Source organism: Carassius carassius, chromosome 40 (assembly GCF_963082965.1).
Source record: "Carassius carassius chromosome 40, fCarCar2.1, whole genome shotgun sequence".
NCBI lineage: Eukaryota > Metazoa > Chordata > Actinopteri > Cypriniformes > Cyprinidae > Carassius > Carassius carassius.
In genome coordinates this window covers 8,003,342-8,018,686 of record NC_081794.1, presented here as the reverse complement: position 1 = coordinate 8,018,686, position 15,345 = coordinate 8,003,342, and the positions used below count along the sequence as shown (strand labels likewise).

General features: G+C 36.4%; 1 protein-coding gene across 1 annotated transcript in view; it reads right to left on the bottom strand.

Annotated features, from left to right (window-relative positions):
* waplb (WAPL cohesin release factor b) overlaps positions 1–15,345 on the bottom strand; it is a 68,352-nt gene that overhangs the window by 11,509 nt on the left and 41,498 nt on the right. Inside the window, exons 8-14 of the mRNA XM_059531945.1 lie at positions 14,589–14,725; positions 14,353–14,464; positions 14,030–14,257; positions 11,335–11,446; positions 11,043–11,140; positions 7,732–7,808; positions 2,277–2,443 (exon numbers count right to left, since the gene is read on the bottom strand). Of these exons, the coding sequence (XP_059387928.1) occupies positions 2,277–2,443; positions 7,732–7,808; positions 11,043–11,140; positions 11,335–11,446; positions 14,030–14,257; positions 14,353–14,464; positions 14,589–14,725 (931 nt within the window). The remainder of the gene's footprint in view (positions 1–2,276; positions 2,444–7,731; positions 7,809–11,042; positions 11,141–11,334; positions 11,447–14,029; positions 14,258–14,352; positions 14,465–14,588; positions 14,726–15,345) is intronic.

The window sequence follows — 15,345 nt, the reverse complement described above, 5'->3', positions numbered from 1 at the left end:
TGCACAACATCGCTGTATGCTGCTTGAAAGAGTGCATGCGCTCTGATGTAAACAAGCACGCATGAGAAGCACATGGAGGAACATGTGAGAGACGCACTGAATGAAAGCACATTCACTCTCTGACAGCAGATGGCACTAAATGCAGCCCTTACCCTGTAAACACAGTAAATAAAGCAGCTGTTACTTTCTAAACCATTAATAATCTTAAATAACCATTCAGATTTGTGTTTTCCCTATGGTGTTTATTAGAGAGCCAACTACTGAAATATTTAGACAAGCTATTTATCTTCAAACATTCATTTTTTTTTTTAATCTGGACTACAAATCCCCTAGATATTGTTTGAAAGTGTTTTGATCTTTGATCTTGTTCACTCACACTTTTTTATGGCTTATTATGGCAATTATGGCTTCATTTGTTAATGTAAACTGCCAATGAAAAAAAAATATTCTGAACATTCATTAATCTAAGGTATTCCAATATTTAAAGGTCCCCTTCTTTGTGATCCCATGTTTTAAACTTTAGTTAGTGTGTAATGTTGTTGTTAGAGTATAAATAATATCTGTAAAATTCTAAAGCTCAAAGTTCAATGCCAAGCAAGATATTTTATTTAACAGAATTCGCCTACAAAAAACGACCCGTTTGGACTACAACCCTCTAGTTCCTGCAGTAATGACGTCACTAAAACAGTTTTTTGACTAACCTCCGCCCACATGAATTCACAAAAAGGGGGCGTGGCCTTGTTGCGCTCCGACGGAGAAGAGGAAGAGCTGCGTTTGTGTTTGTCGCCATGTCGTCGAAACATTGTTATTTTCATCTCGGAGTCCAATCATCTTTGTTTGGCCTTCCCAGGGACGCTGTACTTGGAGATTAATGGTTACAATTTATGTTTAACTCGGTTCCCTTAAATTATAATCCACATGTAAAACTATGTGCAGCACATTTTGCTGAGGACAACTTCCTCAATCTCAATCAGTTTAATGCCGGATTCGCACAAAGATTATTCTTGAAAGATGGAGCAGTTCCCTCTTTGTCTGGAGAAGGCGTTGTTTATGGACCACAACCGGCAAGTGTATTTTATTATTTAAGTTGGTGCGTTTAACAGTTTCTGTAACTTATTACACAAAGGGCAACGCTGTTTAGCTTTGTTAACTAGATGTTAGGGTTGTGCAAAAAAACGAATGCGATTTTCATGCGCATCTGTGATTATAAATACATCTCCAGCACATGCTCCTGCCCACTTGCTTCTCAAAACGAGTCCAATCGCGTTTCCAGGAAGGCAGCGTGCTCAAAACTGGTGTCGAATCACAAAACAGGAACCGGTGGCCCAATCAGTCATCTCGTTACGTATTTCTGAAGGAGGGACTTTATAGAACAAGGAAGTAATCAGCCCGTTTTTATGACAGTGAAAACAGCGGTATACAGATAGGTGAATCGTGTGAAAAATACTGTGTTTTTTACATGCGAAACATGAACACGTTATATTGCACACTGTAAAAACAATCAAAGCTTCAAAAAAGCGAGAAAAACGGGACCTTTAATAACACATTGTTAAAATTGAAAGTTGCAACTGTGTTATTTAATGAGCTAACATGAACTAAGACTTTTAAGATTTTTTAACAAAGATTAATAACTTCTATAGTAAATGTAGCTATTGCTCATTGTTTAGCTGTGCACTTATTGAATGAGCACTATGCAATGTCCGAAAACGATTCAAAATGTTTAAAACGATTCAGTTCGATTTGGTGAACTGGTTCAAAAAGATCCGGTTACATCGAATGATTCATTCGCGAACCGGATATGACAAACTGGTTTGTTTGGAACTGTCTTACAACAGACACGGAAGAGAAGACAATGCTGAATAAAGTCGTAGTTTTTGCTAGTTTTGGACCAGAATGTATTTTCGATGCTTCAAAAAATTCTAACTGACCCTCTGATGTCACATGGACTACTTTGATGATGTTTTTCTTACCTTTCTGGACATGGACAGTATACCGTACACACAGCTTCAATGGAGGGACTAAGAGCTCTCGGACTAAATCTAAAATATCTTAAACTGTGTTCCAAAAATAAATGGAGGTCTTACGGGTTTGGAACAACATGAGGGTGAGTTATTAATGACATAATTTTGCAAATTGGGCGAACTAACCCTTTAAGAGTAGCTTTGAAAGTTTTAGATTCAGTGTAGCTTTTTTTAACAATTTTACTTTTACAGTGCATTCCTTCACAGTCCAAGTGGAAGGTTTGTTATTTCTTAAATGTCCTCGTCTGTACTGACCATTGTCATGTGTGAGATTTAGAAGGACCCCGATGATAGCTCGCATACAGTCTTCTACAGCCTTGCCCACGTTGCTGCAGTAGGGCAGCGGTGTGCCCGACGAACACAGGCCTCTGTTCACCTCTCGACTGTACCTCTGGATCATCTCCTCACAGTGCCATAATGCTCTAAAACAAACAGACAAAACAAAAATGATATGTCCTTTCGAAGAATTAGTGAAAATTATTGTTTTAGTATCCAAATACATCTTGACTGGACAGATCACTGAATTTTTTTAATTCTTTCATTTAGTTAGTACTCATCATATCCATTTTCTTTATACAAAAGTTATTATATTGCTTATATTAGAAATCTTGTGTAGTGCACAAGTCAAACAGCTTTCATGGTGTTGTTTCCCCCTTTTCTTTCTCATTCATTACACGGAAAAGAGCAGCGTGAACTAGGGCTGGGTTATAATATAATGAGAATGCAATAAAATATGCCAATCAGTGCAAGCCTGTTCTAAGTCAGCATGTTCTGTGTGTTTGCGAGTGCAGTTTCATCTTACACACAAACACACGTGATGTGTTTTTAGCATCTGCCGTCTCAACATAGGAGGACTTCATCTCTACAGTTGTCACTTCACAAGCTTTTCACCATTTCATTTGAGAAAAACTACCATCAAATAAACAAACAAAATACTAAAATATACTTCTCAAACTAATAATGTTAACACTTTAGAATAGGGAACACTAATTCACTATTAACTAAGACCTTTCCCTCAATAAATTCCTAATTGGCCTTTTATTAATAGTTAGTAAGGTAGTTGTTAAGTTTAGGTATTGAGTAAGATTAAGGATGTACAATAAGGTCATGCAGACAGGGTTTCTGCAGGATTTTTAAGATCAAGTTTAAGGCTTAGGACCCCGCAGAAACCCTGTGTAGAAAAAGGCATTAATTTGTGCTTAATTAGTATTAATAAATGGCTAATATAATATGCATACTAATAGGAAACTATTTAAGACACCCTAAAATAAAGTGTTACCGTAATGATACTATTATTTAAAAGGAAAGAAAAACAAACGTTATTTTTGCAATATTTTGTTAAACAATATTTTCAATAAATTTTATATCTTCATTCAATGTCGTTTTCATTTGATTTGATTAAATTTTTTTATATTTATATTGTTTTAGCTTTAATTCTTTCCAATGGGCACCATTTTTCATGATACATTTGTATAAAAATTAGTGGTTGACAGATTAATTTTTTTAATCTAGATTAATCTCACTGTGATCTTGAAATTAATCTAGATTAATCTAGATTAAAATGGCTCATTCGAATTCTGCCAAAGACATTCAGAATATGTGTGTTACCCAAATAAAACTGACAAACAGTAAGTCTTTAAGAAGGGGTTTATCAAGCTAGGTGGTGCATTAGAAAAGGGGCTCATCTCCTGTTTCCAAAATGCATTTCCAAAATGCTTGAAAAAGCTGTAAACTAATTCCACATTGCACAAGGTGCAAACAACCTTACGCCTGTTTCACACATACTCTGTCTGCAGTGTGTAAGCATTGCATATTTTTTTACGCACCCATGTTAATGTGAAAGCACATCGAGTCCGTGCTGCACCACATACGTAACACACACGGACTGCATACGCACTGCAGACTGAGTATGTGTGAAACAGGCGTGAGCAGGGCCATAGCTGGGGTCAGCGGAGCCCTGGTGAAGGTTGTACCAGTGGGCCCTGTTTGAAATTGTTTAATTTGTATGTTCGTTTATTTTTATTTATTTGTGCTATTTACACAATGTTTACGTTTTTTCAAGTTTACGTTTTTTCAAGTTTGTAGGTGTCAAAGTACAGAAACCAAATAATTAAATGTAAAATAGCACTGGATAGTCTTCAATGTAAAAATCAAATATACAATCAAACTACATTTATTCAGACACCTTCAACATTTCTCACATTATTACAGTTTTGCTTGGTTTGTATGTTAAAACTACAAAGTAATTCAGTCAAGAGCAGTGAGTGATTTTAATTTTCTTGGATTAACATTACAGCAGCTAGTAGCTAAATTAGTCACGCGCAGTCACTTTAAGACACGATGAACGCATCCAATATAATACACATCCCATTTTTTTTTCCTCAACTGTTTTCTTTCACTTAAGAAATAACGGAGTTTTTTCGAGCATAATTTCCAAGGTGGATATTTTGTATGTATTTGTCGGCACAAGAGGAAAAATAAGCGAATTCGATGTTCAAGTGTTTTGATACGCCTTTCTCTGCGTGAGCCCAGAACACCAGAACACCGCGAGTACATCTTTTTGTTTGTTCAAACTGCGATTTGTATTTGTTCGTTCAGGTGCAGGAGGGACTTCGAGGAGAATTTCGCAGAGGAGAGCTCGGTTCAGTGTCGCTGTCCATGATATGCGGCTCTCTCTCGTGCGCACAGAACACAGCGCGCGAGTTACCAGCTACTCTGATCAGCTTTTCCGCGTCTTGTTTTTGGATGCTTTAATGTTTAAATCGACAAGTGGTAAGGCTTAAAACACGTGAAAAAGATAAGCTTTCGTGACAGTGGCCCGTCAACTGTCCTGAGCATCTTTTTAGGCTGGCCTCAGTCGGTTATATAAAATATCAAGGTGAAAGTCATCATAGCTCCCAACCCAACTTTGAGAATAGATTAACGGCCCACCACTAATAAAAATCCTAAAAGAATTTAGAGAAAAATAAAATGGATCGGGGTCCTAAATTAAAAAGTAGCTTACTCTGTGGTTATGTTTGTTCAATGAGGAAAGCACTTCCTTCCCCATTAATGGTAAACAAATATAGTGCTATATACGGAAACACATTGAGATAACATTTTTGGCCATACTGCCCTGCCCCAAAGTGAAGATTACTCATTACTACTTTTTAGATTACTACTTATTAAAAAATATCAACTGGTGGATCACAGTCCTGTTCTAAAACAATATTAAATGCAAAAAATAAAGTGCGGCCATACAAACCAAGTGTATATAGTTAAAATACAGGGCTAATTTAAATGTAAGGAGAAACTAAAAGGTTTTGCAATGATTTCAAAAAAGTCCATCAATCAATAGATGCCAACATGGATAGGTTGCATAAAATGCCCTCACCATCACAAAAAAATAGGACTTAAACTAAATTGAATGCACTAAGAACTTAAACAAAATCTGTCCTGCAGCAAAACCAGCTCAGAAACACTATAAGGACTTGTGCAAAACTACACATATTGCTGAAAGCACAAAAATAAAAATCCTTGATAAATCAAATGATAATTTAATGTCTATCACAGGGCATCAAAGCCTCTTGACAGATACTTCAGTTGAATATAAGGTGTATCGTGAAACAGTGATGTCACATTTTAACACCAAATCTGGTACTATTAGTGCTCTATCAGCATCTAAATAATGGCTGTTCAGAGTAACACTCAAGATGGAAAAACAGTCCACAGATAACAGATGCAGCGGGAAGTGCGCACATCCTAATGGATTGCATTTACGCCACAGCCAGGGTCAGCAGACACTAACATAAACTGCATTAGCTTTCTCTAGAGGGGGTAAACTTAGCTCTTCCTCTCTATTAGTCCCCAAGATGTGTGTGATTGAGATAGCAATAAAGAGTGAGGGAGTCTGCATCCATAGCACATGTGCTACAGTATGACCAGCTTCATGCAAAATGCCACTAATGCGCTTAGCATAATGAGAGGTCATTAGCGAGCGAGATTGGAAATGAAGGAAGAGGTTCATGTATTCATATATTAGTGGGGTCATCATTAATGCAAGCTTGCCGTACTCTCTAATTAAATTAGAGCCAGCTGAACGAGCTCTTCCAGCAGTGTGTGTGTGTGTGTGTTCCGATTTTGTTGACTCATCTAGATCCTCTTCACAGTCATGAGCACCCGTGTTTGGTTTGCTGTGCACTCTGAAGGGTCTGACCCCATCTAGAAAGCTGGGCCATCAGCTCGTAATTACATTAGCAGCGGAAGAGAGGCCAGACTGCCTCAAGCGGACAAGTATAAGCTAGATTTACCATAACAGATGCCTAAATGTGCTTTCACATGGAAAGTCGATTTTTGCATTTTCTGAATATGTGAATGGTACTCGCCCACGTAAGTCGCTGCTGGGATGCTAGGGTGTTACAGATGCTAGCCAGGGCATTGCTTCAAAGCTGCTAAAGTTGCTATAGGAGTGGTTTTAAGTATTGCTATCCGGCTTGCTAAGTGAATTGTTAATCACCCAAATCAAAAGAGCCTGTAAGAATAAAAAAAAAGCATCTCTAAACATTCTGAGCTCTAGATACAGCTCAATACAAATCTTTAATGCAACTTTTTATCCCGTTTTATTATCTGCCACGAAAAAGTTCGGATTGCCTCAAAACTAATATAAGATATCATTCATGTATGTAGTACAAAAGGTGTGGGGGAGTTACATTAAAAAGTCTAGATATATATCCAAGGCACAATAGTGATCTCTGAAACCAAGGACAGAAGAGAGAGAGAGAGAGAAAAAAAACCTTTCATAACAGATATGAACGGCAAAACTACAAAACCAGTCATTATGACTCATGCGCTGTATGCACCCTTTTCACAGAAAGAGATAAAGCATTTCCACAATAATTATCTTTGTATATACACTCCATTGTGTTGTTGGGTTCTGCCAGTGGGATTCTTTTTAACTTGATGTATGTTTGACTTCTTTCTTCCATCAGACTGCCATAATCCATGCATTTTAGAAAGCTGTGGAAAAGCAATAATGGATGTTTTTTTTTTTTTTTGCGCTGTTGGAACAAATTTGCTCCCATGTAGCTCTATAGAGATTTACCCTGTAAAATAAATGTGCAAATAAACTCCTAATCCATCTGAAGCAATATCTTTGTGAGAATAGATTGAATGGAAGTATTCAATGTTAATCTCTAACTCAGATAAAGTTGAGTGATATCAGATTCAGATGGACAAGATTTATTTTACCAGATAGCTCCTTATTATGGCATGCTTTCATTGTATGCAGAGTGAACATTCTGATCTAATAAAGTAAATCAGGGGAGTTAGGAATGACAAGAGGTACTAAATGACTATGGTTAACTATACTTTTAAGTGGTCTGAAGTTGAACCCTTAAAACAGTATGAAAGTCTCATTAAGGTTTGAAGTGATTGGCCTCTTTAGGAAATTTCAGCATGGCTTGAGCCATATCAGAAGGTGCTCTCTGGCACAGCAGCTCTACACTTATGGTCTTGGCAGCTGGTGTTGTTGATAAAGTGTTCCTGTTGGGGTTGTTAATGAGTCTGGAGGCTGTCTGCTGTAATAAGGAAAGCTAGCGGTTAACCTGCACCCAGTCTGACCACACACAACCAGGGGCTTCCTGCCAAAACAATCAGGAAAACATGACAAGCATACTGCTACATTACTGTAATACTACAGCTAGACAACTGCTTTTCTTTTGGAGGCACTTACTTTGCTGAAGACACTATGAGCTGAGAGTCTTTGTACGCGATCAGGTAGGCCTGGTTTTCTGGATTGTGAACTGTTACCTGTATTGATAAATATAAAATTAAAAGTTTAAAAAAGAGCCACAATGCAAAAACTATTCCTCTTCTAAATTGGCCCAGCAGAGATCGACTGTTGTTCATGAACATCTACAGTAGGTTAATATCAAAGTTAATGCACTCTGTTTATCTTTTAACAAAATCTACTGAGGTTTACAGCTGACTGCCTCTACCAAGTACAATAATCAGAAAATACATCATTAAAAAAAAAATTTTCTCATTGTAGAATTTCAGCAGCCATTACTCCATTCTTCAGTGTCACATGATCTTTCAGCAATCACTCTGATCAATATGCTAATTTAGTGCAACAGAAAAAATTCTTATTTTAAACTTTAAAAACAGTTGCAATAAGAGATGGGTATCATTTACATTTTATCGATACCGATACCGCTTATCGATACTATTTGGTGCAAAAAGATATGAAGTAGAGGTCGACCGATGTAACGGTTTTGCCGATTAATCGGCACCGATAGTTGATTGATGAAGCAATCGGTTATCAGCAAAAATCCATGACAATAATTTTCCGGGTGGCGTCCATTGCTGGAGCGGCTGAGAAGGGTCTGTCTTCATTATACAGTGCGAGAGCAGCCTCTGACAGAATGTGCTATTCGTTTAGACACGTGATACTGCATGCTGAACAGAGTAAACTTCAGACCCAGATTTAAATGCAGCTGACAGAAAATCCTGCTGCGCCACAGAGCACCATTCACATAGCTTTCCGTTAAATTAGAATATATTCACCCTGAATCGTTATTAATGTACATAATGAATTGTATATTGAGCATTTTCATTGAAACATTTGTCTTTTTGTGGCTTTAATAAAGTCTGTATGCTTCATTTATAGAGCAATAATATATTCTCTTTCCGTTTGCTCCATTTTTTTTATTGAACTCCAACACTGAACTCCAAACTTATCTATGCCTCATTGTTCATTCTTGAAGTAAACTTGTGTCCGTTTGGTGAATAAATAAACAGTTTTAGACCGCTGCTCGAGTTGAACTCGTGTGACGCTCGCTGTGATTTCAGCGTCTGCCATCTCACTAAATGAGGATGTAAGCACATGTAGAACATCTCCAGAACTGCTCTGAGAGTCACTTCATGAGCATTTGACCATTTGTTTTCAGCAAAAGCATCATATCACATGCACAGAATTGTAAAGGTATTCACGGCAACCTGTCAAAATAAAAGTCCGGTTTTGAAGTCTATTTTTCAGTAGAATGTACATAGCCTACTACTACTACTAAAATGAAACAAACACTATTTTTTAAGGATTAAATCACACAGCATTTCTTCCATGTTTGGATTTAAATAGTAAATCCCCTTTGTTTGCCAAGAAAAGTTTGTTTCATTTTCAGTAATTAAAAGATAAACAAAATTAATGTTTCATGCTTGATTTGATAACAATAAAGATTTAAATACACACAGAATTTCTGAGGGGAAAAAATAATTTGGCTTCTTTAAGAAAAAAATAAAGTTGTTTTATGCATTCAAATAATTATACATTTGACAACATTTTTTATTTTATTGGTAACAATAAAAAATATGGTGATAAAAAATAAATCATTTCATAGGGCCCTAAACATTTTTTATTAAATTGATGTGAAAATTTATAAGTTTCATGATTTTAATAAATTAGACTTTATGATTAATAAACTTCAATTTAACTACTAAAAAGGAGTGGAGAAAAATTTAAATGGAAAAAACTGAATCCAGAAAAATTAAAACGGAAATAATGGAATTTGGAAAAAAAAAAAAAATGGAATTTAGGAAAAAAAATATATTATTATTACTACTAATACTACTATTACTACTATGGTTCAGTACTGTTTTTTTTTGTAAACAAAGCACTATTTTAGTTTTGTTCAGTATCCATTTTAAAAACTATTGGGTAATTAATTGGTATCGGGCAGTGTGGTCCAACCTAGCTATTGGTTTCGGCAAAATCCACTATCTAAGAATAAATCAAAATCAATACATGTTTGGTTCCACATGACTGAATAAATCATGACAGAATTAGAATTTTTGGGTGAACTATCCCAACTATCCTTTAATTACAAGTGGCAGTATGTTTAGTACTGTCCCTTTAAGAGATGCATTTCTCTCTTACCTTTTTACTGTCACTTTATACATAACTGTGTTTATATGTGAACCTTTTGTGTTTCTGACAATATTAGCACAATCAGAGGATAACTAATATAAAAAAAAAGTAATCAGGTGCAGTTTGACCGGCATTTTAGTGTATGGACGCTTCGGGTGTATGCGCTCTGAATAAGCACGTTAGAACAGCACGCAAATAAAAAGTTTTACCGGCAAGACCTTAAAGCACACAAATAATGTACTTGTGACTGGAAATAAGTGCAGTGTCTCATGAATGTGTCTCGCGAATTGCAGTTGGAGCTAGAGCCGCGAGACATAATACAGTGCATTACTTGCGGTAGATGTTGGGTTTTGTTAGTAAATGTTTCATTATATTACTAGCGTTGCCTCCTCCGTTCACTATTACTCTACTGCATATATTGCATCTGATGCTGGTGTTGTTTTGTTTTGTAATGAGAGCACGTAGTTTTGAACTTTCACTCTTGCCGCGATGACTGATTGCACAGAAACACACACCGCATATGCGCTGGATATCACACGCACGTCGAGCAAACGTCGGCCACATCATTCATTGAAGGAAAATGACAAGCAGCAGCTTTTAATTCGTCATTAACATTGAAGTATACAGAGTTAAAAAACGCAAGTATCAATAACAGTTTAGTTTGTCCTGAAGCTTATCGGTACGCATCCCTAGTTGCGATGCTTGATATTTTTGTGGAAACCCTTATACTTTTTTAGATTCTTTGATTAATAGAAAGTTCAAAAGAACAGCATCTGAAAAGGGCAAAGTTACAATAATGTTACAAAAGATTACACTTCTGTATTCATTTCTTTAAAAAAAATAAAAATCACCTTACTGCCCCAATCCACATGAAGTAGAATGTCTTTTATTGCAAAACCCTTATGAAAGGAAATATAATTTTCCCATTTTTATATTAATGCTGAAATGTGAATTTGGATTGAAATCTTTGTATCCCATGTAAATGGATTGGCATGTTCAAGGACAAACGGTCTGGATTCACATAATTCAAACTCATTCAGAGAACTTTATAATGTACATGTTTACTTTTAAATAACATATGACAATCACAACTCAAATGGGTGGATGAGTATTAGACTTACACTTTCTAGAACACGCAAACATCTCTCAGCCCCCCACAATGATGCCACTAGGTTCTCCTTATCATCCTCTCGGCTCAGGTTTTCCACACACTCTTTAACTGTGGGGAAACACATGCACATTAAATCACTCTCACAAGTATCTTTTTTATAATATGCATGTATGTAAAACCCAGGCAAATGTGATGTTCATGACTTAATACAACAAAACACAATTTTAACGTAATATTATCAAACTTATATAACAAATAGCGGATTACAATCAGATCTTTAATACTGAGCAAAAATAAAAGACCTTTATCTACAATGTGGTCCAGGCCTCCCAGAAGCCGGAGTTCTTCTTTAAACCAATCCCCCGCTCTCTTTGACGTCAACGACAACAATGTCTCCATTGCTAAATGTCCCGTCTGCAGATAAAAAGACAATGCACAATCAGTCTGAAAGATATTATATAAAAGATACATTCAGCTTTAATGACTCCATTATGCAAATGTAAAAGTTCTATTTGCTAAACAGAACATGAAAAAAGGGAAAAAGGAAGGCGAGAAATGCAAAGAAGGCAACTTGATAAAAAGCTCTTGATCTGGCTCTGATGGCTAAAGCAAAAACATGAAAACAAGTAAATATTATAATGGTTTAGCAAAGGGTGTTTTCAATGAATTTATGGATGTATATAGAGACCTGTTCTTGGAGAGGGTTTTATGCTGTTTTTCAGTGTGCTAACAGTCTAAGTGAGTGTTCACACAGAATGCATTGTTTCGTCAGTGTATTTTTTTTAAATTGCTGGTCTATGTGCACATGCTCCAGTCAGATATCCTTTACCAGTGCGTCATGTCTCCGTTTTTTTTTTTTTCATTTTAGCATTTTCAGCACAATTTAAAAACAGTGTGTCAAGTAACAAGAGCTGAAGTTTTAAAATCCTTGAATTCTGTTTCATTCTGATGTGTTCCACCCAGCTGTTTTTGAACTTGTCCTGTGAGAACAGCTTATAAAAAACTACACTGTCAGCAGCATGCTAAACCCTCTTTGAGAAAGGGTTCACCAATCTTTAAACAAAACTTTTTTGCAACATTGGCCGTTTTCAACAATAAAATCAACTTGTGAATAAGCTGCATGATAATGTTTAAACAGTTGATCATGATTATTTTGCTTAATAATCTTAAAATGGGGAAGCCTAGTGGTTAGAGAGTTTGACTCCTAACCCTAGGGTTGTGGGTTCGAATCTCGGGCCAGCAATAACACGCCTTAGGTGCCCTTGAGCAAGGCATCGAACCCCCAACTGCTCCCTGGGCGCCACAGCATAAATGGCTGCCCACTACTCTGGGTGTGTGTTCACAGTGTGTGTGTGTGTGTGTGTGTGTGTGTGTGCACTTTGGATGGGTTAAATGCAGAGCACGAATTCTGAGTATGGGTCACCATACTTGGCTGAATGTCACGTCACTTTAAAAAAAAGAAAAAAGAAGAGAAAAAAAAAAAAGGAATTATAGTCAAAACAAACAAAATATCACAATAGATATTACTAAATTGCAACTAATGTTTTCCCTTTTTTCAGCTCATTAGCACTTTTTCCATAATGTAGAGAGAGAGCATGCAATCACGGTTGGGAAGAAAAAAATATCAATTAGTGCTGGGCAATGATTAATCCAATTAATCGCATTCAAAATAAAAGTTTTTATTTATATAATTATACAATATAATGTGTGTGTACTGTGTATATTTATTATGTATATATAAAGACACATACAGTATATATTTAGAAAATAATTACATGTATATATTTATATTCAGACAATTTATAATATATAAAATTATATTTAATATTAACATTTTTCTTAAATATATACATGCATGTATGTGTATTTATGTATACACACATGATAAATATACACAGTACACACATCTATTATGTACCCAAAACCAGCATAGGGCTAGGAAAAAATCGATTGTAATTTTCATGCGCATCTCGTCAGTTAAGCCGCTTCTGTGATAAGTAGGTAATCTCCTGCACATGCGTTCAGATCAGAGTATGCGAGTGGAGTGGAGCGGCAATAATTTCCTCTCCGTGCTCTGAGCATTTAATAATCACTTCGGGAGTGGCATTTACAACACAGAGCCGTAGTTCACTAAGAAACTTCACAAAATCACATTCAAAATCGCTGTCGATTCATTGCGGATTTTGAATTCGATTTGGTGCAGCTTGTCAGTGAACTACGGCTCTGAATTGTAAATGCCGCTCCATCTGAACCAGCGGATGTGAGAGGAGTGATTATTAAATGATCAGAGTGCGGAGGGAAAATTGTTGCCACTCCACTCCGCTCGCATACTCTGATCTGAACGCACGTTACCTACTTATCACAGGAGCGGCTTTACTGACGAGATGCGCATGAAAATCACATTTGATATTTTGCCAAGCACTAAGAGAAACACTCTGATTGGGGGACTTCTATTTGTAATTGGCAACCGTAACGATGAAAGATTGTGGAGGCTTGTTACCATTGCAAGACAACGGAAATGCCAATTTAAAAACAAACAAATAAATAATCTCTTAAGGACAACCCACCAGTGGGCAAACATCGCAGATGATTATTCATAATAAAAAGGAAAAATAAGTCTTTACAATTTATTGCGCAGTCCTAGAACATTGTCGTTTCGACAACGACAAAATATAATGTCATTTTGAAATGAACTATTCTTTAACATAGATGTTGTGACTAGTTGTTGGAAAAATCCACTGACTGATACATTTTTGAAAACATACTTAGAATGTACAACACAAGGAATGAAGTGTATCTACTAGAGGGAGCAGAATCGGAACCTTTCTGAAAAACCCCAAATCACAATCCCTCATCCACATGATCGATCATGCAAGCACAATAATAAAAAAGTGCAAATCCTTGACAGGAAAGTCTGCAGATGTAAACAAACAGAACAACCGCACTGCAGCAATGAAACACTAGTCCATAACAAAGCACAACTGATCTCAAGCTTACCGTGATATTCTCCAAGTCAAGATGCTTATTATGGACGGTTTCGCAGAGTTTGCGAATCTTTTCTTTTACTTTATTCATCTCTTTTGTCGTTAGCTGATCAGCAATGGATTTGTCCTGTTCTAATTCCAGCAAACGAATCATCAGATCCAGACTGGCCCGATCCAGGTCCATGTTCAAACGGTCACGGCTGAGAATGTACATCAGAGAGGCTGTACATACAGCTAGATTCTGAGGAAAGGGATAAGGACAGGGAGTACAATTGATTAGACACAAGACATCAAGCAGTGAAGGTTTCAGGAAAGTCCAAACTTATTTTGACTTACTGGATGTTGAGGTGCATCATTGAGAGTTTTAAACACCTGAGCCAGTTTCCCACGAGCCCTCAGGTGCATCCTGAAACTTGGCATGGCGCACCGTGTGGCCAAACTAATAACACTGCACACAAACCCAACATAATTGTAATGAGCAAACACTGAGCCTGTTGCAAATACAAACACTAGGCCATATTTACAATACTGGGGAATGGTTAGGATATACACTGATGGAAGGGCTTCTACACCTAAGGCAGCGTGTGTTAAGGGGTTGACCAGTCTTCAGACCAGCGGCAAGATACTCAAAGTCATCGGTGAACTCCTGATTCTCGCCAAATTCCACCACGTCATTAAAGTGCTTCACGTGCTGAACAACGGTGAACAACTGTTGAGAAAGAGAAAGCAAGTGTTTAATCTCATGATGAAAATATAGTTTGATGGACAGTCTGGACTTTTCAGTTTCATTGATTATAAAGAGAATGCTCACTTTCAGTTTACATAACCATTCACAATTTGGATAAGATTTATATTTCATGCTTCTAAGCATGCAGAAATGGTTCAGGACTGACGACAACTGTTTCAAGGCAGGACTGAATCTTAAAAAAAAAAGAATAAATAAATATATGATCTGACAATTTATGTCAAAAGTGTTGCACCTGTCACAAATTTCAACTTGATCTTGTTAAACAATGTTTACTTCTCAATATTTGAAAGCTACTTTCTGTAAAATTAGTATTTACTTCCGTGATTTAATAGTTAAAATAGTTCCAACAGTTTTGGCTTATGGTACTAAAAATTGTGAAATTATACTGAAATTTAGGAGAAAGGTTAAATATGGGCAAAAAATTGTCACACTTTTTATCATATCAGTTGATATAGATAATTATCACTATAGATATCAAATCTTAATTTTCAAGTTTAAAGCCAGATTTTTGCTCCAAAGTAAAAGATTTTGAAACCAGACATTTTTGTTCTTCTTAAAATAAATACCTTAAGAGAAAATGA